The sequence below is a fragment of the Euwallacea similis genome, chromosome 7, assembly GCF_039881205.1.
Source record: "Euwallacea similis isolate ESF13 chromosome 7, ESF131.1, whole genome shotgun sequence".
NCBI lineage: Eukaryota > Metazoa > Arthropoda > Insecta > Coleoptera > Curculionidae > Euwallacea > Euwallacea similis.
The window spans coordinates 755,121-781,938 of record NC_089615.1 but is presented as its reverse complement, the minus strand read 5'-3'; the positions used below and the strand labels follow the sequence as shown (position 1 = coordinate 781,938).

The 26,818-nt window shown below is 34.3% G+C and overlaps 3 protein-coding genes across 6 annotated transcripts; all 3 read left to right on the top strand.

The window, feature by feature from the left end:
- Positions 1-860: 860 nt before the first annotated feature.
- Positions 861-11,452, top strand: LOC136409818 (CKLF-like MARVEL transmembrane domain-containing protein 4). Of its 2 annotated transcripts, XM_066391619.1 has the most exons (5): positions 861-997; positions 1,059-1,239; positions 8,228-8,395; positions 8,544-8,663; positions 10,678-11,452. In XM_066391619.1, the coding sequence occupies exons 2-5, from the start codon at positions 1,084-1,086 to the stop codon at positions 10,762-10,764; spliced, it is 531 nt and encodes a 176-aa protein (XP_066247716.1). In that variant the 5' UTR covers positions 861-997; positions 1,059-1,083; the 3' UTR covers positions 10,765-11,452. The 2 variants fall into 2 exon arrangements, with proteins under 2 accessions (XP_066247716.1, XP_066247715.1); XM_066391618.1 differs by having other exon boundaries at positions 912-1,239.
- A 1,448-nt stretch (positions 11,453-12,900) lies between these two features.
- Positions 12,901-20,870, top strand: LOC136409997 (CKLF-like MARVEL transmembrane domain-containing protein 8). Of its 2 annotated transcripts, none has more exons than XM_066391887.1 (5): positions 12,901-13,164; positions 17,561-17,687; positions 17,936-18,118; positions 19,595-19,717; positions 19,773-20,870. In XM_066391887.1, exons 2-5 carry the CDS (start codon positions 17,574-17,576, stop codon positions 19,845-19,847), a joined length of 495 nt encoding a protein of 164 aa, XP_066247984.1. In that variant the 5' UTR covers positions 12,901-13,164; positions 17,561-17,573; the 3' UTR covers positions 19,848-20,870. The 2 variants fall into 2 exon arrangements, with proteins under 2 accessions (XP_066247984.1, XP_066247985.1); XM_066391888.1 differs by lacking the exon at positions 12,901-13,164 and adding an exon at positions 13,295-13,692.
- A 700-nt stretch (positions 20,871-21,570) lies between these two features.
- thoc6 (THO complex 6) lies at positions 21,571-26,816 on the top strand. Of its 2 annotated transcripts, none has more exons than XM_066391644.1 (6): positions 21,571-21,739; positions 21,925-22,097; positions 25,768-25,987; positions 26,049-26,214; positions 26,340-26,466; positions 26,523-26,816. In XM_066391644.1, exons 1-6 carry the CDS (start codon positions 21,627-21,629, stop codon positions 26,714-26,716), a joined length of 993 nt encoding a protein of 330 aa, XP_066247741.1. In that variant the 5' UTR covers positions 21,571-21,626; the 3' UTR covers positions 26,717-26,816. The 2 variants fall into 2 exon arrangements, with proteins under 2 accessions (XP_066247741.1, XP_066247742.1); XM_066391645.1 differs by having other exon boundaries at positions 21,588-21,739; positions 21,939-22,097.
- The last annotated feature ends 2 nt before the right edge of the window (positions 26,817-26,818 follow it).

The window sequence follows — 26,818 nt, the reverse complement described above, 5'->3', positions numbered from 1 at the left end:
ATTTTTGATATGGTTAGACGTGTAACGTCAAATTTCTTCGCAATTTTATTTAACGTACCGCGTTTTTTAGCAAACTTTGTATAACACCATTTCTTTCATCTTTCGCCAAATTTTTATTTGATATTTCTTCTGGGCAACAACTCAGTTTCCATGGTAAAAAATCAACTTCTATAGTATTAGCGGATACATTCAAAATTGGATTAACTTCTGAGAAATTTTGAACTATAATTTTAAAAAATCATACCGTATAAAAAAATGCTTAGCTTTTGTTTTTCTATATAATTTGATTTATAAATGAGAAATAAATAATCGAAACTGCCTCTTTTTAAGCAATATCAATAATTCTCGATTTTTGCACAGAGTATACCTTATTTTGGGACAAAGGGAATATGTATGTTTACAGAGATTTAATAAACTAATTACTTAAATAAATTAAGTAAATCGTCTATCTAGTATAAATATAGTGTATTTACTGTTTATTTTTTACTGATAGCTCATTTGCCTTGTGGCAGTATATGTAGTAAAGCAATCAATGCGGATTAGCAACTTATATGTAGTCATTATACAGAGTAGCGGTTTTGACTGCCAAAGCAATCAGCTGTCTCTAACTCCGCAAATCCTATTCTTAATAAGTACAATTTCCTATCATCAAAAATGGTCAAATCTACAAGCGCAACCCTGGGCATTGGCTAATTAGCAGCTTACTGATTCCGATTCTACGTTTAACAAATCTCCAATGAATTCCATCTCTCCATTTCCATTGATGAAAAAATCAAGCTCATCGAAAATGGGGGCTTGATCGTCCTCATTTCCTCTGCGACGGTCTAGTCCTGCAAAGTGTGGTCCTGCTGCCCACTACGACGAAGTTGATACCCATCGCGATGCCGACACTTGGTGGCCTTCTCCGTAGCAGCAGTTTCACCTTTTGCTGAGCCCGAACAGGCTGCGGCATTTTCAACTCGTTCTTAACTAGAAATTGCCGTGTCGGCGCGCTCGGGTAACACATAACAGGTGTTCCGTTAATTCACCGTATCGCAGCCAACATTTTTGAATTTCAGTCCAAAATTCACGAAACGGAATCTAATGATGACCGAAACCGTGGTGAACGTGCAAGAAGCGCCCAACAACAATGCCGCGCCAAATAAGCCCCAAGGGGGCAACGATCAGCCCCTGGCCTGGATTAAAATTAACTTGGATTACTTCAAGACTACGCCTGGATTGCTCAAGATAGCCGAATTTGTAAGTATGAAATCAGTACTTTTGGACAATTTATCATTGGCGCTGGTGGTACTAAAATAGGCGGCGATCTAATGAGTGTGACCTTATTATACAATCTGTTTACCACATAACATTGAAACTGTGTTTACCGAAGTAAATGCAATTATCAGTAGCAAGTCGAGGAGACTAATTTGTGTTTGTACACCTTGCAATACGGCGTGTATGTACCTGCATCTATACCGGGGGATATTGAAAGCTTGGGCAAACTAACTCGTGTTCTAGCAGTCTCAGCGTTTTACCAATAACGTCTGCATCATACATACGACAGAAATAACGTTAAAATGAAAAGTGATGTGGCATCTCTATTGTTTGCAATTAATTGCACCAGGTGGAAAGAAACAATGAAAAAGACCTCGGGCTAAACGCTTGACCATCGTGTGGTTTATAACTTTTTTCTCATGCTTCAATGTACTTGAATATTCTCATTGCACTCGATAGGAAACACTATTTTGTGTCATATTGCGGCGGTCATAAACCAATGCATTTCCTAACTGGTCACATACCTATACAGTGTGTCCAAGATAAGTATGTCCAGCGTGGGGATCCCGTAAACGGTAACAAATACAGACTTAGTTAAATGGAGGAAAAGGTGTTCATTCAAGGAAGTAGTTTGACTGTGTTCAGGGTTATTCGGTTATTTCGATTTTTTTTCATCGAATTTATTTTCGTCTATCTCTTTTTACTTAGTGAATCATATAAATATTTAGTTAATCTAAAATATTAATTAATTGCCACGTTTTCGTTCGAAATGTTTTCATTTTAAGTAGGTATTCTGACACTTTAATTGACTTTGAGTCCATTATCGTTTTCTATTTTTATGTGAGAGCTAATCAGTCTTGAAAAACATTGTGATTTTTGGTTTCTATGAAAAATAAATGTTAGCCTTTCGCATCTTCATCACTAATACCTGAATCGAGTCACTAACGCCTCTGAATCGGTTATTAAAACCTGAACTGAATTCAACTAACCAACTACCAAGTAACACGTGAATCGAATCCTTGTTCGTCTATATTTTCTTCAGTATCAACCAAAACATTAGCAGATGGTTAACAATGAATCCATTATATCAGAATACTAATTTCGATCAAAAACGCCAGAACCAGTTGTAGTTTCCATTGTAGCATGTAGATAGAGTCGGTATTGTAGAAAACTTTTAAAATAGTAATAATTGTCATTTTCATCGAACCATAGTTTAACAACTGTACTTGAAGTTAAGGGTAATTTACCTTTAGTTTTCTTAAGGTATATTTCCTACTTGAAGTGAGGTACCTTTTTTGCCTCAAGGAATATCTTCTAAAGAGGGTCTGGTGTCCTGGCAATCGGATAGTGTGGGTTTCTCCGGGGCGATTTCCCACTAAAAACCTCGGGTTTTCATTCCTTCACCCTGTACCGATCCGAAACTGTCCCCGGAAGGTAAAGTGTGAGTGTCAATGAAGCTTAGAAATTTGGCTGTTGCCTTGTTCTGGTCCCGTTTATTTGTTGTAGTCATCTTTTTTCGTTGTCTCAAAGGAGTCAGGATTATTGCACCCCCATTGCGTAGCACATTTGTTTCTTTGATTAAGGCCCGGGTTGTTGTCCCTCTTGAGTGGCACACTCCATGCATTCTCTTTCTGACCCTTCTGACCATCGCAGAAATGGCATTGTTGCAGCGGCCCCACTTTGTTTTGCATTCCAACATCCTGCTGATGAGGGATGGTGAAGTAAAGTTATCTACACGTTCAATCAGGATGTCTCCTTGAAAAAAAGGAGGTACCTATCTTTAGCAATTTAAAAACTTAAATTTATACTTGATTAAAATAATCGATCTGTCAGTGTCAAACAAATAATAAATCAATATGAACGATTTCATGGCCAACTATCTTAAAGTTATCACATATATCTAATCGGAAATATCGAATTAAAATAGGCTATGAATCCGCCATTTTGAGAATTAACTGTCTACTTACTGGCATCATTTTAAAGTTTGAAAAAATATCTTTTTAAATAAGCCATATCCTACTTTGCTTTCCATTCAAAAAACAAAGTGAATTTATGCCATATCTCAAAAATGACAACTGTCAGAAAAAAGAAATCGACAAAATTTGGTTTTTGCTTAATATCTAGTAAGCCATGGATTTTTCAAGATACCAAAAGTGGCTTTAAATTGGTCCCCTAAAGCTACAATTCTTTTCCCATTTAATAGACTTCATAACTCTGCGAGTTTCCGAGATCCCTTCACTAATCATTGAAAAAACCTCATCCTGTACAATTTCAACAAACAATAATAAATCTTTACTTCCATTCCTATAAATGCAAATTGTGATCTTGGAATGAGTGAAATCCCGATTCTTTATCCAAAGTAGGAATATTTTTATTTACGTGTTGTCTAACAACTACGTCAGAATTCAGATAACAACATAATGGATATTTTTGAGTTGGACAAAAATACCTTAAATGAACGTTTGCAAAACCACTTAAGATTAGTTTTTGAAGTACTTAAATGACAACACCTATGATCATTTTGATAAAATATTTAAGCACCTTATTGTGCTTTAACATTAATTGATAAAATTGAATTACTTCATAACCTGTCTACGTGACTAGATTTCCTCCTGGGAACCACATCAATAAAAATTCAGAAATGATTTTATTATTGACACTGTTTGAACAATGAAGTAACGTTGTAGATTTTCGAATTGGCTTTGGACGCCAGTTGATGTGAACTTTTAAGAGAAAATGCGAGACCTAAACTAAATACCTCAAGAAATTAAACTTCAACACTCTGTATATTTTTTAATATGCGTTTTTTTTAAATGTTTACTTACATTGTCGTCTTATTTTGCGACTTTCTACAACCAGCTGAAAAGATACAGGTTAAAACTGAGACACTCTGTATATGTGTGGGTCAAACAAAAACGGAATTCCCCTTATTGGATCCACTTCCTTTGGATGCGCTCTCCCTCTAAATACAGTAAACGTCACTTCCGACAAATCCTCTTTAGGTCTACACGACTCTGGTATACAGTAACACACACGTTAAGAGGCCGCACCTGCAGCATAATGAGTTTCCATTAACGAGGTCATACACCTTTGACATAGGGACAAAATCTGAAAATGTGTATCAAACATTTTCTTTGATATTTCCAACAATATTTGCTCGATGACCACGTAAGCCCATTGAGGAAACTGACGTAACACGTGAATTATCCTTTTATGTACACGATTCGCTTTTGCCTCACACCCACGGATGTTTCAATCAGAATAACATAAATAGCAATGCAGAAAAGTGGGTGTGTGGCAGGCCTACGGGTTCTGGTTCATCGAAAAAATCTTTGTTCTGTCGATTGTTGAGAAATTAAGAAACAAGGAATTGTTATGTCGGTTGTTGCTGCATTGGTAGAAAGGATAGCTCTCCTACTATTACTATGGTCTTAGGCTAGCTCTAATAGCGCGAAATCTTAAACGTATCTTAAGCTGCATTTCCAAAACCCCACGACCTCAATTAAGGTAAATAAGGTTTTACTTTTTCTTGAAAATTTACGAAGGGGAGGGCGAGAGGAGAGATCTCGGAGTGCACCTCACTGGGACATTTAAATCGCTAAGGTCATAAGTACTTCATAACCACAGTGTGCAATATACGATTATCACCACTACTAGATTTTATACATTTACAATAAACTCACTTAAATTAAGCGGAAGCCAACGCCAACAGAGGTCGCAACGTTACGGGTTGCCATGGTAATGGCAGCGGGAATAAAAATTTTATACCGCGCAGATCGCTCATTATTCACACTGACACTATATGACTCCTATTTAACTTCAGTTTTTCTTCGACTTTACTGCATTCTGTTTTGTGTTATCGCCAATTTTCGGTCAATCGCATATTTTGCATTAGAGAGAAATGGACCGATAGATCGCAACCAGAGAAAAAATTATGTGTTTGTGTAAAGCCAATAACTATCATTTAATAAAAAAAACTATCTATTTTGCATTATTTCCTTGAATATTCGAACCCATTTGTCAAAGCCTTAATGCTGTGCATTAAGATTGAGACACATTTGATATCAACTCAAGCTGTTTATGTAGCAGTTTATGAGTACCTTGATAAAACGATGAAGTTGTTTTATAAGAAATTCCTTACCGACCGCATTGCCTTGAAATAATGACACTATAATCGTGATTAAAATTTCATAGCATCGATTCGATGATTCTAAGAAATGGCTTAATATTTAATTCAGTGATGGTCTTTCCTCGTCAACTTTGTATCCCATTTATTTTTCATTAAGATGGCGAAACTATTTGTCGTAGTTAGTAATGAATAATAGAAGGTTTCAATGCAAATTAGGGAGGAACATACATTTGGAAAGAAACAATAATTTCAGGCATGCAAACAGATATAAGGACACCGATTTACCTCGTGTGTTTACAATACAGTACTTATCTTGGCATTGCATGTCGCAATTACCTATTTTTACATAGCAAACATTGAAGGTAGATACGTTCAAAGGAAGGAATGTGGTAACGTTCCTTTGAAGCTAATATCACAGCAAGATTTTCAAAAATACCTGTTTAGTCAGTTCCTCTTTGAAATACAGTTCCTTCCATTCCAGTTCTAATTTTAGCCTCTCAAATACCATCGGATCGCTTCATCAGATACTTATGTAAATTTCCATACCAGTTAAGTCAATAAAAAGTTTATTGGATGCAAAACTCATCTTAATTTTAACAAGTTTTAAACCTCGAAACCGAGTTTTGAGCTTAAAATCCATCATCTCGGTTACAGATAATAAGAAAATTATACTGCAATTGTACTCGAGCAATTTCCACAGTTCATCACCTTGTAACATCAATTAGTCACGGGGCGTAATTACTTAGATAAGTCGTAATTACACATCATTTTCTTAAATTGTGTTTTCATTGAGTAAGGGGCCAAGGATCAGGATTCTTAATTCTGACTGTAGGTATCTCACTGATGTGTTAAATGACTGCATGTTCAAAAATATGTTATTGTTATGTCGCAAAATATAATGTTTTAATAACATCCAATTTTGATAACATTTTATAACATATTTCAGCGAAAGTCTTATTTGATTAGAAGTCCTTCCTCATAAGACATACTGAATATTCTTCAAGTGCCCAAGATCAAAGAAAGCCGCATAAGTCTGCTATGTTGAGTACTAACTCGAAATTTACTATTACATTTGACTAAACTGAATCTAGTTCAATAGGTTACATTATGTGCATTATTGTTCCAATTCACCTGCAGACAAGCGTAGACTGCTCGAACAAACGATGAGTATTAAACGGTACTCTTCATTTTGTAAACCGAAAGTAAATACATATCGTCTATATAGAATTATACTGTCGTATGTACATTTAACCTGTATCAGAAACAATGAGGTCCAAATATTTAACTGTACTATTACGATTATTATTATTATTTAACGACTACGTAATTCCAAATTTTTTACATTAACAAAGAAAAAACTTATTACATACGATATTTTTTATGAAGCTTTAGTGTTAAACTCTTCAAGAAAAAAAGAAATATCAGTTTTCAAAATTTTGACACTTACGACAGTATAATTCTATATAGACGATATATAAACGAATAGAAGACAGAGCTGCAGGTACCTGCCCAAATAGTAAAAGTCGCTGAACTTTTAACGGTGTTTATAAATCTCGTCACGCAACCTTCGTGAAGGAAATTTCATTTTTATACCACCAAACTTTCTTCTTTTAATGTAAAGAGCCTTGACTTTAACCAAGATATGGTTGGTATTGCGGTTCTACTGAAGTGGCTCTTCCCTGTTCAGATTCGCTCGTGACTTGATGAAAACATACGTTTTCTTTTAACTATTTTTGGTTACTTTGGGTTAGAACTTCAAGATAGAGATATTCCCAATATTCCCAAAAGAATGTCTGAGATATTGATAATGATTTAACGATCTAGACTTCCCACTCCAGAGTTTTTGAGCTTTCTAAAGGCTTTAGAGGATTTACTATGAATTTTTACTACACTAGTTTATTGAGGCTCTTTGAGGATAGAATCTCCTCAAAGAGCTCCTGAAGAATTTTCATGGATGCAGTTACGTACTAACGTAACTAAGTCAATCATGAGGAGGTGACTGAACTTTTTTTGTCCCTAAAACCTCTGGAGACAGTGAATATTAAGAAACCACGTTCATTTTCAACCGTTTTTGAGATATTTCGCTGGAAAGATTATTGCAGTTTCAGAGTTTTTTACACTTTCTACGACAAAAACTTCAGAATTGTTTAACATATAAGTTCCAGACACTGTTCTTTAGCAAATTTATAGCAATCTACTTAGATATTTATCATTTTGAAAATTAACTGATATTTCGAAATATTCTAGAATTTGAATATTCCTTGGAATTCCCATAAGTGAGTAGATAGACCACCGTGATCATTATCAATTACTTCCTGTTCTATTTACATTTTGATTTTATTGCTTGGCCTGATTCCTTGAGCCAGTGCCAAGTGATCTATTTTAAAGTTTTTTTTTCGAAAAACGAGAGACCAGTGGAATTAAAAGCTCCATTGCTCGCATTTTTAGTATAGAATTATTTATAGTACCATCTAGTATTTTAGTTCTGAATGCCAGATGACTGTAACGGAAAACATATTTTACTAAACGGTATTATATTCCTAAGTAATACAAACGTGAAATTTTCTGTATTATTAGACTTCGAAATTAAAGTTGCAGAGTTTAATTGCCAGAGAATATTGCAACGCGACATTAATTACATTTTTAAGCCCATTGGCTAATGTGCTGTTTCCAGGCCGCAAATGCGGCTATTAAGGCCACTTTACCGCTCACGCATAGGAAATATGCCCCTCTCAATACATATCAAGGTCCCGACACCACTGTAACAGCGTGGTCACATTAACTATGAGACCCTCATTTCCTACAAATACAAAACAATTAGTAAACAGGCTGTTCTTGCAGGTTTTGGGCATCTTCTGCATGGCTTTAGGTTCTCCAGCATATTATGGAGGTTCGCATTTCTTCTTGTTCGTCGTCACCGTCAGCTTTATCGGGACGATAATCTGGATCTTCATCTATTTGTTGGGCATCAGAGAAGCCCTCACGTTCCCCATTAATTGGATATTGACTGTAAGTATGAATTTTAGTCTTAGCAATTAACAACTGCTGGCATACCGCGTTTATTAAGCGCATGTAAATCGAGCAGTTTCACCTCTAAATATTCGCACCAGGTTGTAACGCGTATATGTAATCCAATATATGATTTTTTCTTGTTTAGGAACTAGTTAATACGGGTATCTGCACAGTATTCTACTTCATCGCATTTATTCTTCAGTTGATCGTGTCTTCGTCACTCCATCCAGGCCATCCTAGACGGGGGGCTCAAATTACGGCTGGGGTACGTACGCTTTGTTCATGCATCTAAAGAAGGTTATATGTAAATATTACAATATCTTAGTGTGAAATGATCAAACGACATTCCAATAAGAGAAAGGAGACAAAACATTAGACTAGCCACACTGTATGAATATAAATTAAGTTCTGATGACGAATTGCATATGTATGCATATGCGCGTGCAACAATAATTATTACCTCATGGCGCTGGTGTGTTCGTCGGTGATTTCATGCACTTATAAGCTACTTAGCTTCAATATGAAGAATATGGCTCAAATACCGTAACAACCTGCCTGTAATCAGAACGAACATGTAGTTTATTTATTAAGCGATCAGTCCAGTTAGATCAGTCCCCGATTAACAACAGTTAGGTGTAACATATTTACATTTAAGGCCATCTGACGCCTGCGACTGCCAGAACGAAGTGGCTTAGATCATTTTATGCATTCTTTTGAGATGGGTGTTACATCATCAATGCTATTTTCGTAGAACCATTTTACTTCTAACACGGAAAATATATGTACTTGTCCATGGCGAGTATATAAACGTAGCACGGAGGTTGATAATACAGAGATAACGGTATTAATTAAGTTCAGTGGTGTAGGAAAGCTGGACTATACGCAATGTGATATTTATGGTCGGTCGTTACCTATTAACTGTAAAATTTGTTGTTTTGGTTCTAATTGCAACGAGTTCTTTGAAATCGTATTGAATTAATCTGCTTTTACTGGATGGTCCAATAAATCAAGTCATGTCAGCTTCATCAAAAGTAAGGTATCCATTGTGTTGTTTATGTTCACTAATGCAAAGCACATAAGCTAGTTTAAGTTTGGGCTTATGTTACGCCAGATAATGATTATTATCCAAGATTATAGAGTAATCAATTTTAATAATCCATTTTCGCCAAGCGATCTCAAAAAAGTAATCCATCGGATGCAAGTCTGGCTTGCAAGATAGCCACACAGTGGTTAATGTGGGTACTTACGCGGTAATAATTTAAAGTGAGATTTTTTCACTTGCCTGCATGTACCTACCTGATTTTACAGAACTGTTGAGCCAGTAATATTTTTTCAACCAAAAAATGCCGAATCTCATAAAAAAAACCAAAACTAAATGTGAGAAGACCGAGTTAATGAGTTGCCTCCTTTCCGGCTATTTATTTTTGTACATGTGCAACTACACCGTTATTATACCGTTACGCTGTAAGATATAACCTGATAAAATTAAAAATGATCTACCTTTGTAAAATTATTTCCCAGCATTACGAATTACTCTTGAAGTAAATAAATTATAGCGCTGATGAGTATACCCTCTACAAGCATTAAACATACCTCGTTAGTTCTGATAAATACATTTATCCATCTCTCTTTTACGGGTATTGAGGAAATACCTAAAAATGTTAAAGTCAAATTTCAAAAGTTAACGAGGCCTTTTGTTGAGTAGAGTTTCCTAGTAATCCCCATTAATATACATTTCAAGTGGAATTAAAGAATTGGGAGATAGTGGTTACGGGTGTGAGCTTTGTCAAGCTCTTTTTTCCATGGACAATTGGCATATATCCGTATAAGTAATAGATTCAACCAGCAAACATTTTTTGCCAAACACATAATGGCAGATTATTGGTTGTCGTGGTAAAGTGAATTTTTTGTGGAGACTTAGTTGGTAATTAGCAATTCCTGAACCTGGCTTTACCCGATTTCCGCCATTTGTATAGGTATTAAATATCTGCATATCGTATAACAGGTTAACGAAAAATAAAGAAAATCAATAACACCAGGGGATTTAAAGGCCAACTCTACAATCACTTGTATAGCCTTGAACAGCAGTACCTTCCAAATCGCAAGAAATAGGTACTAACGTAACAGATTTTGAACATTTGTAAATATCATTAAGGACACTATTATTTTTAAAACTTTATACTATATCCCTGAAATCCCTAGACGTACCTACAAAATAATTCACAACTTTAAAATGTTAAATTAAAAGCTCAATTAAGTAATTTTTTTTCACTTTGCAGGTATTCGGCATTATTAACACTGTGGTTTACGCCTTTGCTACGTATCTGCTTAACGTGGAATGGAGAGGCAGCAGGACGAACCAGTGATCATCATGAATAATTGAGGTTTTCGAACCAGGATCACCAGTGAATTAGGACTGTATAATATTATTTGTAATGATTAGGACGTACGAAAAGGAACGTAACACTGTTTGTTTATTCGGATTTGATAGGATGATTTGATCTGTACATTTATTAAGGGCGGAGTTAACTCAGTTTTATACTCTGCATTTCATACCCGTCCAGTGGCAACTTTTGTAAAATACATTTCCCTTGATGTATTTGAGGATTTTAAGCATTACTTTCGTGAATTTTATTAACGTTATGTACTAATACTTTTTTGCGCATGTCTAACACTTTAAATTTGTTAGTGTGGTAGTTTAAGTAAAGTACCTGGGTGTCTGTCGAGCATGCGTCAATTCACCCCTTATAATGTGCCTTAAGTATTTTTATGAATTAAAACTGTAGAAGAGGCGAAAAGGCGTTAGTTTCATGTGTTTTTGTATCAAATATCCGTATAAGGGTGCGTTGATCGATGCTGTAAAATTGCTTTGTTATAATATTTTAAAAATATAATTTGTTAATTTTATTATCTTAGTTGTATGTATGGTTTGTACGTTATACAGTTTCATTTTTATAGAATCCACTTTGAATATTGTTATTTTTAAAAGATACTACAGTTTAAACTTTGTTATTAAGTATAATTATCCAGTAATAATATATTTTTATTTTTTAATTTATTGATTTTTTCATTCATGAGAGTGGAGCCAGAGGCTAAGAATTTTCTTAGAGTGAGGGATGTTTATAATACAATGCATTTCAGTCCTTTTTTACCACCGACAAGATATATAAAATGTGCTTTGCATGAAACAGTTCCACTTCTCTAAATTATGATTGTTATTTCTCAATTAAATGACGTAATTAGACGAAAATAGTGCTCCTTGGGTAAATCTGGATCTAATATATTTATACTCCATGTTTATAGTTTCGTTCCGAAAATATGAATCAGAAAATGAAACTTGAGAATCCAGAAAAGACATTTAGTACCTGCCTTCAAGTTCTTTTAATTTTAATTATTTTTAATCAGCGTAAGAGAAGTTCGCTTGCTCTGAACATGAATTATTGATAACCTGAATTAACCTGAACTTGTCACCGAAGTTTCATTAAAGAAAGACCTAGAAGGTTAGACTTCTTCGCTCGGTAGTTCCTAAATACACTTTTTCAGATATTAAATTACATTTGAAATGTGCGTTACACAGTAGATATGTCATATTCCCATGGTTTAGGGACATACAGATCTCTACAACAATTCTGAATTTTTAATGAATCACTTTTCCGGTGTTAGGTCCCCTGCTTCATTTTTACTGAAGATCAGAGACTTTGATACCTCTGGATAAATTTTTGGATGTTTTGCTCAAGAAAGGAACTGGAAAACTTAATCCGGAATCAGTAGTCACAGAGACAATGAAGAGTAAAACGATGAGTAGTGGTAGTAGAGGCAAGTGGAAGAAATAGTACCCTTTTATCAGCGAAAAAGGAGCAAACGCTGAAATACTGGCTATAAGCTTGCCGGACAAGTAAGTGTACGCGAAATGTAGAAGTAATTTTTGAAAATGTATCTATTAATATTTCTGCTAATTATTGGAGAAGGTCGAAGATAGTGGAAAATATGAGGAATCCAGGAGTTTAAAAAATTAACAAAAAAGAAATGAAAATTCAAGAATAATAAACTGCCAATGGCGAAATACAAGCGAAATTTTTGCTCAAAAAAGGGCAGTCCCTAGAAAAAGCAACACCCTGTAGATTCACATAATGTATAACATACCCTCCAAATTTGATTTTTTTTTGCATTGTCCATGGTTCTGGAATTAGACACCCGTCTATTGGACTTTAAAATACTAAACACCATCCAAATTGATTTTAGAAAATAAATTTTCAACTCAATTTACCAAACGCACAAAACAATAAAACAAAAATAGGCCAACTCCACAACATATTGCGATGATTTCGTTGGCCTACATTGGGCCAGAGTGCGAGACCTATTGTATAGTTAGTCGACCACCCACTCCTTCCTCTCCGAGAGAGACCATCAAAGCATAATTTCCAACGACTAGGTATGTGAACTTACTACCTATACCATTTCATACCACACGATCTCACGTTGCATCACACATATACCTACACCAGTCCGTGGTTTTTTTTACATATGTGTTTATTTGTGAGATTTGCTTATCTCCCGGTTAAAAAACTGGAACTTATAAAAGCTTTAATTCGATGAATTGAGGGAAAGCTAGTCTGGGACGTTATATCGATCTGAACCGAGCGTTGAATCACAGAAATTCGCGGGTTTATTTTCGGACAGGACAGTTCATTTCTTTTGGAAACGGCGAAGGTGACGCGGGTGTGTGTGTGTGTGTGTGTGTGTGATTTTGATCTAAATTTTATAATGTAAGTGTTAATTATTGATAAACAGATTTAAAAATGAGCTTAAGCGGAATGGCGACGCCGCCCAAAGTTCTAAGGCGTCACCATTGAATTTCTATAACTCCGATTATGGGCGCCAGAAATAGAAAGCGTGCAATCAAATGCCCCAGAGTTGAGCAAAATATGTGGAAGTATAATACACAAATTTTTACAAAAGAGCAAAATACAACATAACAATCGCTCATAGCGTAAATAAACGATAAAATCCGTGACGCCGTGTTATTGAATCACTGAAATAGCATCTTACAACATATATAGTCGACTAATTAGCACATCCAATTGTCTTTATTAAAGTGCTGTTCATATTTTCATGTTTACAGTATTCCCTGTTTTTAGAGGATGACATAATGGAGCATCATGTTGTTTGCCGAAATCACATTTGCGTTATTTTTAGCCTTAAGATGCAACCGCTTGAAGTGGGTGTTGGTCAGATGAATTCGTGAAGCAATGGAAGTATGCTCTGAAAATGAGAGATATTTTATATTTTCCTCAGTCAGCGGATTTGTCCAGTCAAATTTCAGGCCAAAAGGAGGGTGATTTTGAGAAGAGTCTGAGCTAAATTGTTTCCAAAAAAATCATTCATCTCGGCCTTTATGATCTCATCTTTAATGATCGTTACGAGGCAGCTAATCGTATCATCTACAAAAGGCTTTTGCAACAAATACTACCTAATAGTAAAATTTTATGATTGATTGAATATATCCTTGATAAGGCTCAAGCTGAAGTCATCGTTCTAAATTTATACGAATCCGCTCATGTTTTGAAACCATTTAAGCGTTGCCGTAGGAAAAATTTAGTTTCTTGATCTATGTTTTTCAGAAATAATTAATTTTAATAAATTATCATTTAAATTTATAAGTAGGTCGATCAATGACTTATTATGAGTCAACAAATCTAATAATGGGCCGATTATGAAATGCAAATAATGCGTCTGATAATCACATATTTTACACCAAAAAAAGCGCAATTTTGCTACATAAATTCTGTTGAAAAACGCTTAAGTACCGAAAAGCAGGGTGTGAAAAATTGGGGAAGGGGTGACCCAGATTTTGACTGCACATAATTTTCCTTTAAGAATCTCATTTACGCTTTATGGGTGTTCCCATTTGAATTTCCGAACATATAAAAAATTATGGTAAAAATTTCTAGTGAGAGCAGTGCACTCGGTGACATCACTAGTAGTGAAATTTAGAGAAGTGGACTTATGCGGACAGAAAAACCCTTAGGTAGATAGGCACATAGTCACTGAACTTGTGCCTTAATATAATGTTAAACTGTTCGCTTGGCCAGACTGAAATACATTTTATCAATTTAAAAATGGGTAACTGTCAATTACTATTATTCCATAGAGGAATAGTAATAAACTATACTCCAATTCAATTAATGAGCGAGTAATATATACAGGGTGTCTACACCAATCCGCTCACCTGAGATTCCTTATGCGAAAATAATTAGACTTTCCTTATGGCACTTTTTTCTTTGGCGCTTCATACTCATTGTACAGGGTGTTGAAGTTAGTAAAAAAATACTTTTGTTAATAACTTGGGTGTTTCTTAATGTATTTTAATGAAACTTTGCAGTGATGTATAATTCAATTCGGCACACATTTCCTATGATCTGAGTAAAGAAATTTAGAGAAACAATGGGGAAAATGGGGGGTCGTGTACACGTTTTCCCCCCAAACCTTTTTTTGCGCACGTCAATGGTGCATTTATTTAGTTATTCAAATTAAATAAACAATCCTGTATATTCTGTCTTCTGCACAGTTGTGTAATCGATTGGAGAAAAAACAATAATTAATTGTTAAAAATAGAGTTTAATGCTGTAATTTTGCAAAATTTATTATACAGGGTGTCCCGTAAACCTTCGACAATACTTCGCTTGATGAAAGGCCCATCCTTGAGAAGTCAGAAAATGAAAAAATAGCATTAATGAAAATATCATAGATGTCGAGATATTTACACTTATTTCAAAATCGACAAAAACTGACATAACTTGATATTTTGTATTATCACTGTTACACCACTCCATATAGAAAAGCAAAATTTCCGTATTAGTTTCGTCAATGGTCATAGTTCAAAAGCATATCAAAAAATTTTACATGTATGCTTCGGATTTTTAAAAAACATCTTTATTTTAACGTAGTCCTTAGAACTTCATTTCTGTTATGTAACTTTTGCTCTCTTCTATAGTAAAGGATGTACAACTGTCTTGAAGCCCATAGGCTCAAAAAGTAACGCCATTCTTCTAGATTCTGAAATGATATAATAAGTACTTGTTCCTTAAAAAGTAAATATTTCTTGAGCCTGTTAGATGAAACAAGTACAATTTTTCCAATACATTACAATACCGGTTAATGGCAATTTATTAACTTGCAAAGCACATCACATCACCTTCATGCAGCGCATCTCGATTGTTTTTATTGCATTATTTACGCAACTACAAATTTTGACATCTATCAATTTTTATTGTTAATTATTTTGTAATTTTTAGAGTTTATCCTAGTATAGGATTACTCTTTATCCTTATCATGCCCTTTGTGCAGTACACCTCTCGCGAATATGCAGAAATTCATTTTATCTATGGAGAATGTGGAGGTAGTGCGAGTAATGCTTCAATACATTATCGAGAACGATTTCCATTTCGAAATCATCCTGGACCACGCGTTTTCACTGTGCACAACGTCTATTCTGAAGGAAGATTGCCAGGAAGACGTGCTGGAGAAGGAAGACCTCACGTGGTTGATGATGAACAGGTGTTGGGAGAAATACATCGGGATCCAACCATGTCAGTACGAGACATCGAACGTCGGCCAGCTATTCCAAAATCGATTGTACATCGAATTTTAAAGCGGAATCAAATGCACCCATATCATGTCCAAAGAGTGCAGGCTCTTCTTCCAAGAGACTTCAAACACAGAGTGGATTTTAGTAGACGAATTTTACGTAAAATGCGTCTAGATCCAACTTTTTTCGATTTTTTCGACATTCTTTGAACAGATGAGTCTTCTTGCAAGCGAGGTGGTATTTTCAACATTCATAACTTTCACAGTTGACAAATAGAGAATCCCCATGCCTTTAGGAAAAATAATTTTCAGCATCAATTTAAAATCAACGTTTGGACAGGGATAATCAACAACAAAATTATAGGACCAGTAGAATTACCTGAAAATTTAAATGCTGAAAATTATTTGCAGTTCTTGCAGAATCAGTTACCAGTGTTACTTGAAGACGTTTCTCTGTTAATAAGAAGACAAATGTGGTTCCAACATGACGGCTGTCCTGCCCACTATGCACTGGTTGTGAGAGAACACCTAAATAACGTTTTTCCTGATAGATGGATTGGACGTCAAGGACCTATTTTGTTGCCATCACGCTCGCCGGATTTAAATCCAATGGATTTTTTTTATTGGGGTTGTTTGAAAGAAAAAGTTTACACACGGCTAGCCAACACACGCAAAGAGCTAAGACAAAAGGTCTTTAGAGCAGCGCAGGAAATTAACGAAACTCAATATCGCTCAATAAAAAGATCGTTTATACAAAGATGCCGAGCGTGCATAAGAGCCAATGGGGGACATTTTGAACACTTGCTTTAAGTTTTTTTGGCATTAATTAGTATTACTTCGTTTTAATTTTCATTAGTAGCGTAAATAAACGATATTGTAATGTATTGGAAAAATTGTACTTATTTCATCTAACAGGTCTAACAAATGTTTACTGTTTAAGGAATACGTACTTATTATACTATTTCAGAATCTAGAAGAATGGCGCTACTTTTTGAGTCTATGGGCTTCAAGACAGTTGTACATCCTTTGCTACAGTAGAGAGCAAAAGTTACATAACAGAAGTGGAGTTCTAAGGACTACGTTAAAATAAGGATGTTTTTTAAAAATCCGGAGCATACATGTAAAATCTTTTGATACGCTTTTGACCTATGATCATTGACGAAACTAATACGGAAATTTTGCTTTTCTATATGGAGTGATGTAACAGTGATAATACGAAATATCAAGTTATGTCAGTTTTTGTCGATTTTGAAAAAAGTGTAAATATCTTGACATCTATGTTATTTTCATTAATGCTATTTTTTCATTTTCTGACTTCTCAAGGATGGGCCTTTCATCAGGCGAAGTATTGTCGAAGGTTTACGGGACACCCTGTATATTTTAAACCAAATCAGATACTGCGTTGAAGCTTCCAGATAACCCCAATTTTGATGACCATTTTTGTTGTTGGCGAGACAGCGAAAAGGTGTAGAGTTACATCTTTCCTACGTTCCTAAATTCAACTCAAAATATTCTCCTAAATACAACGACTTTCTTAATTTCAACATGCAAAACTAAATAATTCAATAATTTCAGATAAACCGACACCATGTCGCACAGCGTAACAGTGACCAGGACCACCACAACCACAACCACTTCCGCTATTATTATAAACACTGGATATATCAAAACGTGGCCTGGCATTCTGAAATTTGCCGAATTGGTAAGAAGAAAAAATTCACGATTGATGAACCATTGAAATAAATCATCAACCTACAACCTTGCATTGAAAAATTTCGCATTACACAACCGCATTTGGTCATGTCCATTTGAGAAACGAGATATTGATAGCCCTGACCGAAAACTGCAAGGAAATTCAGTGACCTTTATTAAAGCGATACATGTAAATGGGTTTCAGACATATCAGTTGTTATGCTCAGAACTTGAGTCATAAAATTATGTCTTTTTCAGATTTTGGGTATCGTCACTGTAGGGCTGGTATCGTACTACTACCAAAGGTACAGCAATTTTACCCAAACACCCGAAACTTTCTTCCTGCTGATGGCCGTGACTTTCCTGGTTGGGACATTTTTGCTATTGTTGTCCTGTCTTATTTCAATTTCCACCTCTTCGATAATCTCTAAGACGATATATGTAAGTATAATTAGTAATTTTTTAGAAGAGGAGTCAATTTGTAGCCCAGCAAGCTTGCGAACGAACTCTAAAAAAAGGAATTATTTTTTCTTGGCAGAATTACCTTGCTGTGTAGCATTTAGTTAAAAAAAATTTTACTGCCCTAATATTTATGCAGTACGCTACTAATTTTTACTGGTTAAAATTTCAAATTTGTTATTCAATTCATTCATTCATTTCAAATTCAATTCAGGAACTTTTCTGTCTCTTGAATTCTTTCATGGCCTTCTTCACGTCTAACTTGTTTAACTTAATATAACGAAAAATTGGCAATTTTAGTTAATGAATGTCAGTGGTGGCGAATGTCTAAGGTAGATCTAGGGCAGACCACAAAAAACATTGCAGCGGCAAAAGAAGGCCTGACTTGTTTTTTTAAAAAAGTTTTCTTACAAAAATACTTGCTACTTTGCACTTTCCTACCATTGCTGATTTTCTTTCTCTTGAAGAACGCACATTAAAACTAAATCGCATTGTATATTTACCTATACACATTTTTAAAAACAAATAAGAAAATGTTTAAATTCCTAAGTGCAAGGTTAACGATATAAATAACATATTTTCCTACAAAACCAATTATCATAATTTGAATCTAATGTTTGCTACAAGGGAATTAGTAATCAGATATAACACTTCGACCTTCGCTGTGTTTTATACAGGGTGTAACATATCATCATGGGAATATTTCAGCGAGCAATAGTATTCTTCAAAATAATAAAAAAATTCTAATAGTCCCATGGTAAAAACGCACCATTTTCGATGTACAGAGTAGCACACTGTCATATTTTTCAAGGACATTTTCAACAGTTTTTATAATTTAGTTTTTGTTCAGACTTATTTTTGTTTTAAGAAATTTGATGAAATATTATAAATTGCTTCAGATAATCGATAACTAAGCTGCATGGTTATTTTTTTCCTATTTTTGCATTTTGAATTTGCAGTGATGGATATTTTTGCAAATTCTACGAAGACGGTGGAAAATACAAAAATACTGCAAGAGACCGAAAATCTAAAGGATTGAAGAAGATATTTAAATTTTGTATTAGAATTGATACAGGGTGTTCCAAGAAAAGATACAAAGCAAAAATAGTATATAACCCAAAAAAACATAACACCCTGTATATGTCTGACTACAGACGATTTTGACATTTTGGTATAAAAGGTCTTAAAGAAAATAAGTGTACGAAATCTAAAAAATTTAACTCAAGGTATACATGAGAAAAACGCAAAAAATGAAAAAAAAGTGAAACTATACCACCCTGTATATCGAAAATGGTGCGTTTTTGGCCATGAATCTATTAGTATTTTTTATTATTTTTCAAAGTACTATCCCCTCTGAAATTTCTCCATGATGATATAGTACACCCTGTATATGTCTAACGAAGCGTTTATGAAAATTGTCTTGCAATGCAAGTAAAGATGAAATTATACCCATTTTAGGAAGTTGTGTATCATGGTTTTGCCTTCATCCTCCTCTTAGCTGCCAGCCTAACCTTTATTATCGAAGTCAACCATAAAAAGCGATCATATTCCAATGACTATGAGCCATATTTTGCCGCAGCGGTAAGAAGTTTACATATTTCCATTATCATATTTTCAATCAAAATATTGTGTTTAGATCATTGGACTTGTCAACTCCGCCGTTTACCTCCTAAGCACCATTTTTGCACAAAGAAGTTACAGGGGATTGTAAATCGTCCGTTATACCAAAATTATAGGTGACTATGTAATAGTTAAAATTAAGTCAATCAGGGACGCCTTGTGGCTTACAACAAACCTCAATAGACCTATTTAAACCTGTTTATGCAGTTATTATGGAAATTATTCCACTTATGACTACTAACTTAAATGAAATTCGTGGATCTCTAAAGCCTGAACTATAACGTTCAATTTGAACTTGATGAGAGCAACATGGACCCTGTTTGATTTACCATTGGACTTACCTATTCGATGTACTTTAATTTTATATTTAGCTTTTAAGAATTTAACATTGTTATTAATAATTTATTATTGGAACATTTTACAGATATACGCAAGTAGGTACGTCAGTTCAGAATTCTTTTCACGAATTTTATACAAAATTAGATGTTTCCTTACACTTGCGTGAATTATGCATAACAAGTATTTATCTGCTGAGAGTTCTCTTAATTCATCATCGGTGAGGCCTTGAAAGGGCGGAAAACTTTTTACGTGCACACGAGTGGTGAGCAGTTTTGCCTCGAGTGCGCCACGGCTTGATTGATGTTCAAGGAGTTTTGACACTGACAGATTCCACTTTGTTTTGTTTGTGGAATTTTTTTTAATGCACGTGTGCGGCGAAACGCTACCACCCTCAGCTCGCAAATGCGTGCATTTAAGTCACTTTACCGCGAGCTTTTAAAAACATTGCTTAAAAATTTACCAAATTGGAAGATATTTATTATAAATAACACGAAATTAGACGTATCTACATATTTGTCATACAACTAGATTATAAGTGTTACTTTTATGTATTTTTATGTTTATTTATTATTTAGTAGAATCATACGCCTCTATAATAAGAATCTTTTGCTGCCATATATTACTATACCTTAGGAACTATTGTAATTAATGTGCCTTGAATGTGTCTATGTTGTGTCGTCAATCGCAATTACACAATTTCTTCTTTATACCTAAATGATATTATATTTTGATATATTTTAAATAAACTGACAGTCTCTGAACTAAAAAGTTCTAATGAAGATGAATGCAAATACTCGTAGGATACATCTGAAAAAGGTTAAAGTCTATTACGACTCTATAGCTCACGCCAACTTTGTGTTTAACTAGCTACAACTATGGCAAGAAAATATTTAGCAGCGCCATCTGCCGAATTTTTCTAGGTCATCAATGCCAACAAGGTCCTGTGGTGCATTGTACACTCGAGAGTAGTTCACTCCGAAAACCTGCACCGACAAGTGACACTCACAGGAGTGACAGTTGACGAGTAGCAGGGGCGGAAATAGCGAAAGGGTTGGTTAGCTATATAAACTCAAAACGACCCTTAAAAGCTCTCTCACTTTTTACTTTTACTCTTAGCTCTCTCGAAAAAGGTACCACGATTATCACCCTCCGTATAGTACATACAGACTGTGATAATAAACGTAGCAATAGTTTTGTGTAAATAAAGATAGTCGAGCAGTATCAGCGCGTATTTTGTATCAAGGACTAGTATATTGGCCGGGTTAGAATACTGGTCCCTTTAGCGTGCTCACCTCGTAACGGAAACATAGATTACCCCGTTAGCAGCAACAGTACGCCGCGTTACCCCGAATCCCCATCGGTAAACGCAAACACCTATAAACCCGACAGTCCCAATAACTGTCAACTATCAAAATCCAAACTGTTTACTGCTTTGTTATTTGAGGTTAGGGATTTTCATAATTCAAATATTAATTCACATATTCGTGTTCCCGATTCCGAATTAAGTGCTTTTTAGAACTAATCTTTAACGATGGTAAATAAACTGAACAAGGATTATTATAACACAGTGCTCTCACAAGTCTTCAGTCCATGTGGAAATTTCCTTATAGTCGGAGATATTTATGGAACTCTTTCTGTGTTTAAGTGAGTATCGGTTATCTCTATACAGATTTAAATAGGTGCTAAGAAGTACTGCCATCAATGGCATCGATATATAAAAAATTTTAATTACGTACCCCATAAATAAGATAACTATTAATGCACATTCATATATGCCTGGCATACATAGAGCTGTACGATGAGTCAAAGACTTTTGATGTCATTTTCAGCCTCTTGATTATAGGTAATCCAGAAGGTAATATTACTAAAGATGAACTTATTCCAAGGAATCGAATTATTGTTAAGCGAGGGCATCAAATAAATAGCTTAATCTCAACTCCTAATCATTTACTAGTTGGTGCTTATGGAGAAATCCATGCCTATTTGTGGAAAAACATTAAAGGTAGGTAAAAAATAAAGCAGTTTTAGACCAGATAAAGGAAAATGTTACTCTGAATCTTTATATAGGAAGCTTTACATAACTGTTTCATTAGAAACTTTTGGACTGGTAACTATTTTTAATTTTTCATATTTTGGGGTTAAACTAATATAGATGCACTATATTTAAAAAATATTTTGAAGGTCATATTACTTCTGGTTATACTGGAAGTCAAAGTCAACTTCCTTATTTTAAATGAAACACCTGGTGTATTTTTTGAATTTAGGGATTGACCTGATTAAATTCTTATTAGATATCCTTATACCTAAAATTAATGCTTTTGCAGTAATTTGTGATTTTTTAATATTAGACAATAATAATTTGAAATATCTTAGTAGGCTTTGAAAAGAGTATGACTGCTTCTTGTTAAAATGCGTTAATGAAATTGTCAGTTTAACAAGTGCACTCATCAGTTTATAAGGGGTACAAATAAGTTTCCGCCGTTTGATATAAAAAATTAGGAATTTATTGAGAAAGAATGGTGTATTATGTTTTATTCAAAGTATTGTTTATTGCTAGCCACTACTTTTTCCCATCTTTCTGGCAGCATTCAAATACCATGTTGGAAGAATTCTTCATCTTTTGAGACTATCCATGAATCAACCCAATCTTTAGTATCTTCATATGATGTAAAGCACTGCTCAGACAAAGTATGTGCTATCGACTGGAATAAGTGATAATCTCACGGGGCAAAGTCTGATGAATATGGCGGGTGGAGTAGAACTTCCCAATTAAGTGTTTCCAAATAGGTTTTGACCGATACTGCAACATGCAGACAAGCATTTTTTTTGTTGTCTGGAATAGTAATGGGCGCGTTTTTTCCTTGAATACTCGGCTCAATCTCATTAATTGTGTTCGGTAGAGAGTTCCAGTAATGGATGTGTTCGGTTTGAGCAATTTTTAATATACGAAACCAAGCAGATCTCACCAACTACACATCATGAGGTTTTTTCTATGAATATTTGATTTGGCCGTCAATGTTGAAGCATGGCCAGGTGGTCCCCATAATTTTCTCTTCTTTGGGTTATCATAGTGGAACTATTTTTCATCGTCAGTGACTACTCGATGCAAAAAAGACCTTTTTTTATGCTTGGCAAGCAACATTTCACTCATGCAAAATTGGCGTTCAACGTCTCTCGACTTCAATTCGTAAGGAACCCAATTTCCCTGTCTTTGAATAATTCCCAACACTTTTAAACAATGCGAAATTGCTTGTTGAGTCACTTCTAATGTAAGTGCAAGTTCTTTTTGGGTTTGGGATGAATCTTCCGCCAAGGATACTTCCAGTTCCGTATCTTCGTACACTCTAGGTCTTCCACTGTGTTCTTTATCTTCCACGAGAAATTCACCGTTTTTAAATTTGTGAAACTACTCACGACAACTTCTCTTACTTAAGGCAGCTTTACCATATGCTTCTACAAGCAATTGATGTGCCTCAGGTGCAAATCTCTTCAAACGCTTATTCGGCGCAAAACTTGACATTATTAAACGAAACAAATTATGTGATGCTGATAAGGAGTCACTAATATTTTAAGGTTTTGTTGTTACTAGATAACCAAATTTGCGATAGTTCATTTTACATCTGGCAATTTCAAAGTAATCTTCTGGTGGGGCCATGTTTTGTCAAACGTCGGAAATTTATTTGTACACCTTATAAAATCATGAACTTTAATAGTAATATTTTAAATTTATTCTTTATTCATGCAAAGTGTAACAAATACACCATGAAATTGAAATAAAATTAAATTAAAATAAATTTTCAATATAACCCCCATTCACTTCTAAACACTTCAGAATTCTTTTTTTAACTCCATGTTGGGCCACTTTATTAATTGAACGAGGTAAAGTTCTTCAAAAGCTCCTCAAATTTCATCACAAAGATATGCTTTGCTTTTTATGGAAACGTTATAAACACGAAATTTTACATGACTCCATAAAAAGACATCTAGGGGCGTCAAGTCGAATGATCTTGGTGGCCATTTTCATGATCCGTTACGTCCGATTCATCCCTTCATAAACACCACGGGAAGAGTGAGCCGGTGCACCGTCCATTTGATACTAAACAGTTTATGGCATATTAAGAGATAAAGTGTCCAAAAAGTCGGAGACAATACCTCTTAATAAATTTAAATATTAAGTTTATTATTAAGTTATTAAAGTGTTTAAGTTTTCGTTATATATAAAATATTTCGCTTCATTGTTCATAATCATTGCAAACATATTGACGCTAAAACTATTTTGATAACGGGCCTCTTTGAATATTCCAGGAGTTTCTTCTGCCCAATAATGAAGATTTCTTCTATTTATAAATCCCTCTTTTGAGAATTTTGCGTCATCTATCCATATTATATTTGGAAAAATGAGGGATCTTCCTGAATATGAACAAGCATAAATTCCCAAAATTCAATTCTTTTAACTTCGTCTTCCGGCCTAAATATCTAAAATTTTATAAGAATAAGGATACATTCTATGTTTTTTTATAATCCTCTGAATTAATGAATATGATAAATTTGTAAAAATCATTAATTGAAGATAAACAATTGCTATCATTAATAGCAATAAAAGTACGAGTCTAAATCATTAGAAAACAGCTCAAACAGAAAAATTCGGATTTCCATTAAAATATCCTAAATTGGAGATTTCATTATCTTCGTTATTGACGACAGGTCTAGAGTAAGACTTTTTAGTTTCCACTTTTTTGTGTCTTGAAAAATTTTATTCCAATTTCCTAAATTTGTTCTTTGTGATTTTCGAAAGATGCGGATATCTTTCGTTCCATTTACGGCAAGTTCTCCCCAAAATTTTGTTACACTCTGCATGAATAAAGAATAAATTAAAAATATTACTATTTGAATGATTACTATTAAAGGTCATGATTCTAAACTGATGAGCGAATTTATTAAACTAACAATTGCATTAACGCATTTTATCAAAAAGCAGCCATATTCTTTTAAAAGCCAACTAAGATAACAACTAAGATATTTCAAATTATTATTGTCTAATATTAAAAAATCACAAATTAGTACAAAAGCATTAATTTTAGGTATAGGGATATTTAGTAGAAATCTATTCAGAATTGAATTTAGAATCTAGAAATGTAAAAATATATGGATTGTTCCATTTAAAATAAGCAACTTTTTTGCTTTCAAAGTTTAAAGTTTCAAAATTATTTTTTGGAGACCTTGTATAACATTTCTAAAAACTTTTCTCGTTAACCTAATCTACTATGTTAACATGGTTAAGATGTTAACATTTTTTCATATAGCCAATTTTAATAATAGCTAAGAATTTTACATTTTGAAGAAATGGTGTTTTAGAAAGATTTTTCTTTTAAATCAAAATATCTTCGAAACAGTTATGTTTAGGTATAGAGACATCTAATAAGAATTTAATCAGGTCAATCCCTAAATTCAAAAAATACACCAGGTATTTCAATTAAAATAAGGAAGTTGACTTTGACTTCCAGTACAACCAGAAGTAATATGACCTTCAAAATATTTTTTAAATATAGTGCATCTATATTAGTTTAACCCCAAAATTTAAAAAATTAAAAATAGTTACCAGTCCAAAAGTTTCTAATGAAACAGTTATGTGAAGTACCCTGTATTGTATCAAACTGGATTTTTTTCATTAGGCTTGAATAAGACCATTAATCCTGCCTGGTCAATAGAACTTTCCTCAGGCCAAGATGACTTCAATAAAGCAGAAGTTAATGCAATGGTTTTTGATCAGGAATCAGGCGTGATTTACGCAGGTTGTGGGGACCAGAATATATATGCCATTAATATAGAGAACAGAAAAACTTTGAAAACTCTTAGTGGTCATTCAGATTACATCTACTGCTTATGTAAAAAGCAAGTTATTTTAAGAATTTGCATATTTTGAATCATTTACTCTGACGTGGGTTGATTGCAGCAGCAACAACAATTTACTTTCTGGCGGTGAAGATGGTATAGTTAATATTTGGGATACCAGAATAAACAAGGTGACTGAAAAAATTGAACCGCATTTAAATAGTAAAGTCGGTAGAACCGAAGTGGGGAAGTGGATTGGAGCTATTGATTGCAATGATGATTATATAGTAAGTTTTTTGGATTTAAAATTTTAGTATTTGAGTCGACATAACTCAATTCACTTTAATCTTAGTAAATTTAAAAGTGATTTTTCTCTACAAAGGTTAGAATATCTAATAATTACATTATTCAGGTTTGTGGTGGAGGTCCACGCCTTACTCTGTATCACTATCGTTTTCTGACAAACTCTACAATATTCCCCATTGACGATAAAGGTATTCATGTGGCCCAAATATACGAGGACAAAGTGTTTGGTGGGGGTATGTCGAATGATTTTTAAAAATTGGTGTACGTTAATGAGTTAAAACTCTCATAGGTCGATCCAAGCTTTTTTACCAGGCCAGTTTCAATGGCGATATTGTTACAGAAATTCCAACAAGTGGACCGACAACGTACAGCGTTGTTATCGAAGACGAGCCGCATAAAATCATGTGTATTGCCGGTTCTAGTCCTAAAATAGATATTTCCCTAAATTTTATGTACGTAGATCAGCAATTGTCTTTATACTGAACTTTAGTTCAAATTTTAATTTCTCAGATTTTTAGCTTCAGTTGACGTGTTCTTTATTTTACCGATTTCTGATAAAAATAAATTTATACATAAACTTGTAGC

What these genes read in the sequence shown, in the direction of transcription:
- LOC136409997 (XM_066391887.1), top strand. Translation starts at nt 17,574, where the DNA reads ATGTCGCACAGCGTAACAGTGACCAGGACCACCACAACCACAACCACT. An exon ending in TAATCTCTAAGACGATATAT is followed by an intron (nt 18,119 to 19,594) that starts GTAAGTATAATT and finishes TACCCATTTTAG; the next exon opens with GAAGTTGTGTATCATGGTTT. An exon ending in AGCCATATTTTGCCGCAGCG is followed by an intron (nt 19,718 to 19,772) that starts GTAAGAAGTTTA and finishes TATTGTGTTTAG; the next exon opens with ATCATTGGACTTGTCAACTC.
- thoc6 (XM_066391644.1), top strand. Translation starts at nt 21,627, where the DNA reads ATGGTAAATAAACTGAACAAGGATTATTATAACACAGTGCTCTCACAA. An exon ending in ATTGCAATGATGATTATATA is followed by an intron (nt 26,215 to 26,339) that starts GTAAGTTTTTTG and finishes TACATTATTCAG; the next exon opens with GTTTGTGGTGGAGGTCCACG. An exon ending in GGACAAAGTGTTTGGTGGGG is followed by an intron (nt 26,467 to 26,522) that starts GTATGTCGAATG and finishes AAACTCTCATAG; the next exon opens with GTCGATCCAAGCTTTTTTAC.
- LOC136409818 (XM_066391619.1), top strand. Translation starts at nt 1,084, where the DNA reads ATGATGACCGAAACCGTGGTGAACGTGCAAGAAGCGCCCAACAACAAT. An exon ending in CCATTAATTGGATATTGACT is followed by an intron (nt 8,396 to 8,543) that starts GTAAGTATGAAT and finishes TTTCTTGTTTAG; the next exon opens with GAACTAGTTAATACGGGTAT. An exon ending in GGGCTCAAATTACGGCTGGG is followed by an intron (nt 8,664 to 10,677) that starts GTACGTACGCTT and finishes TTCACTTTGCAG; the next exon opens with GTATTCGGCATTATTAACAC.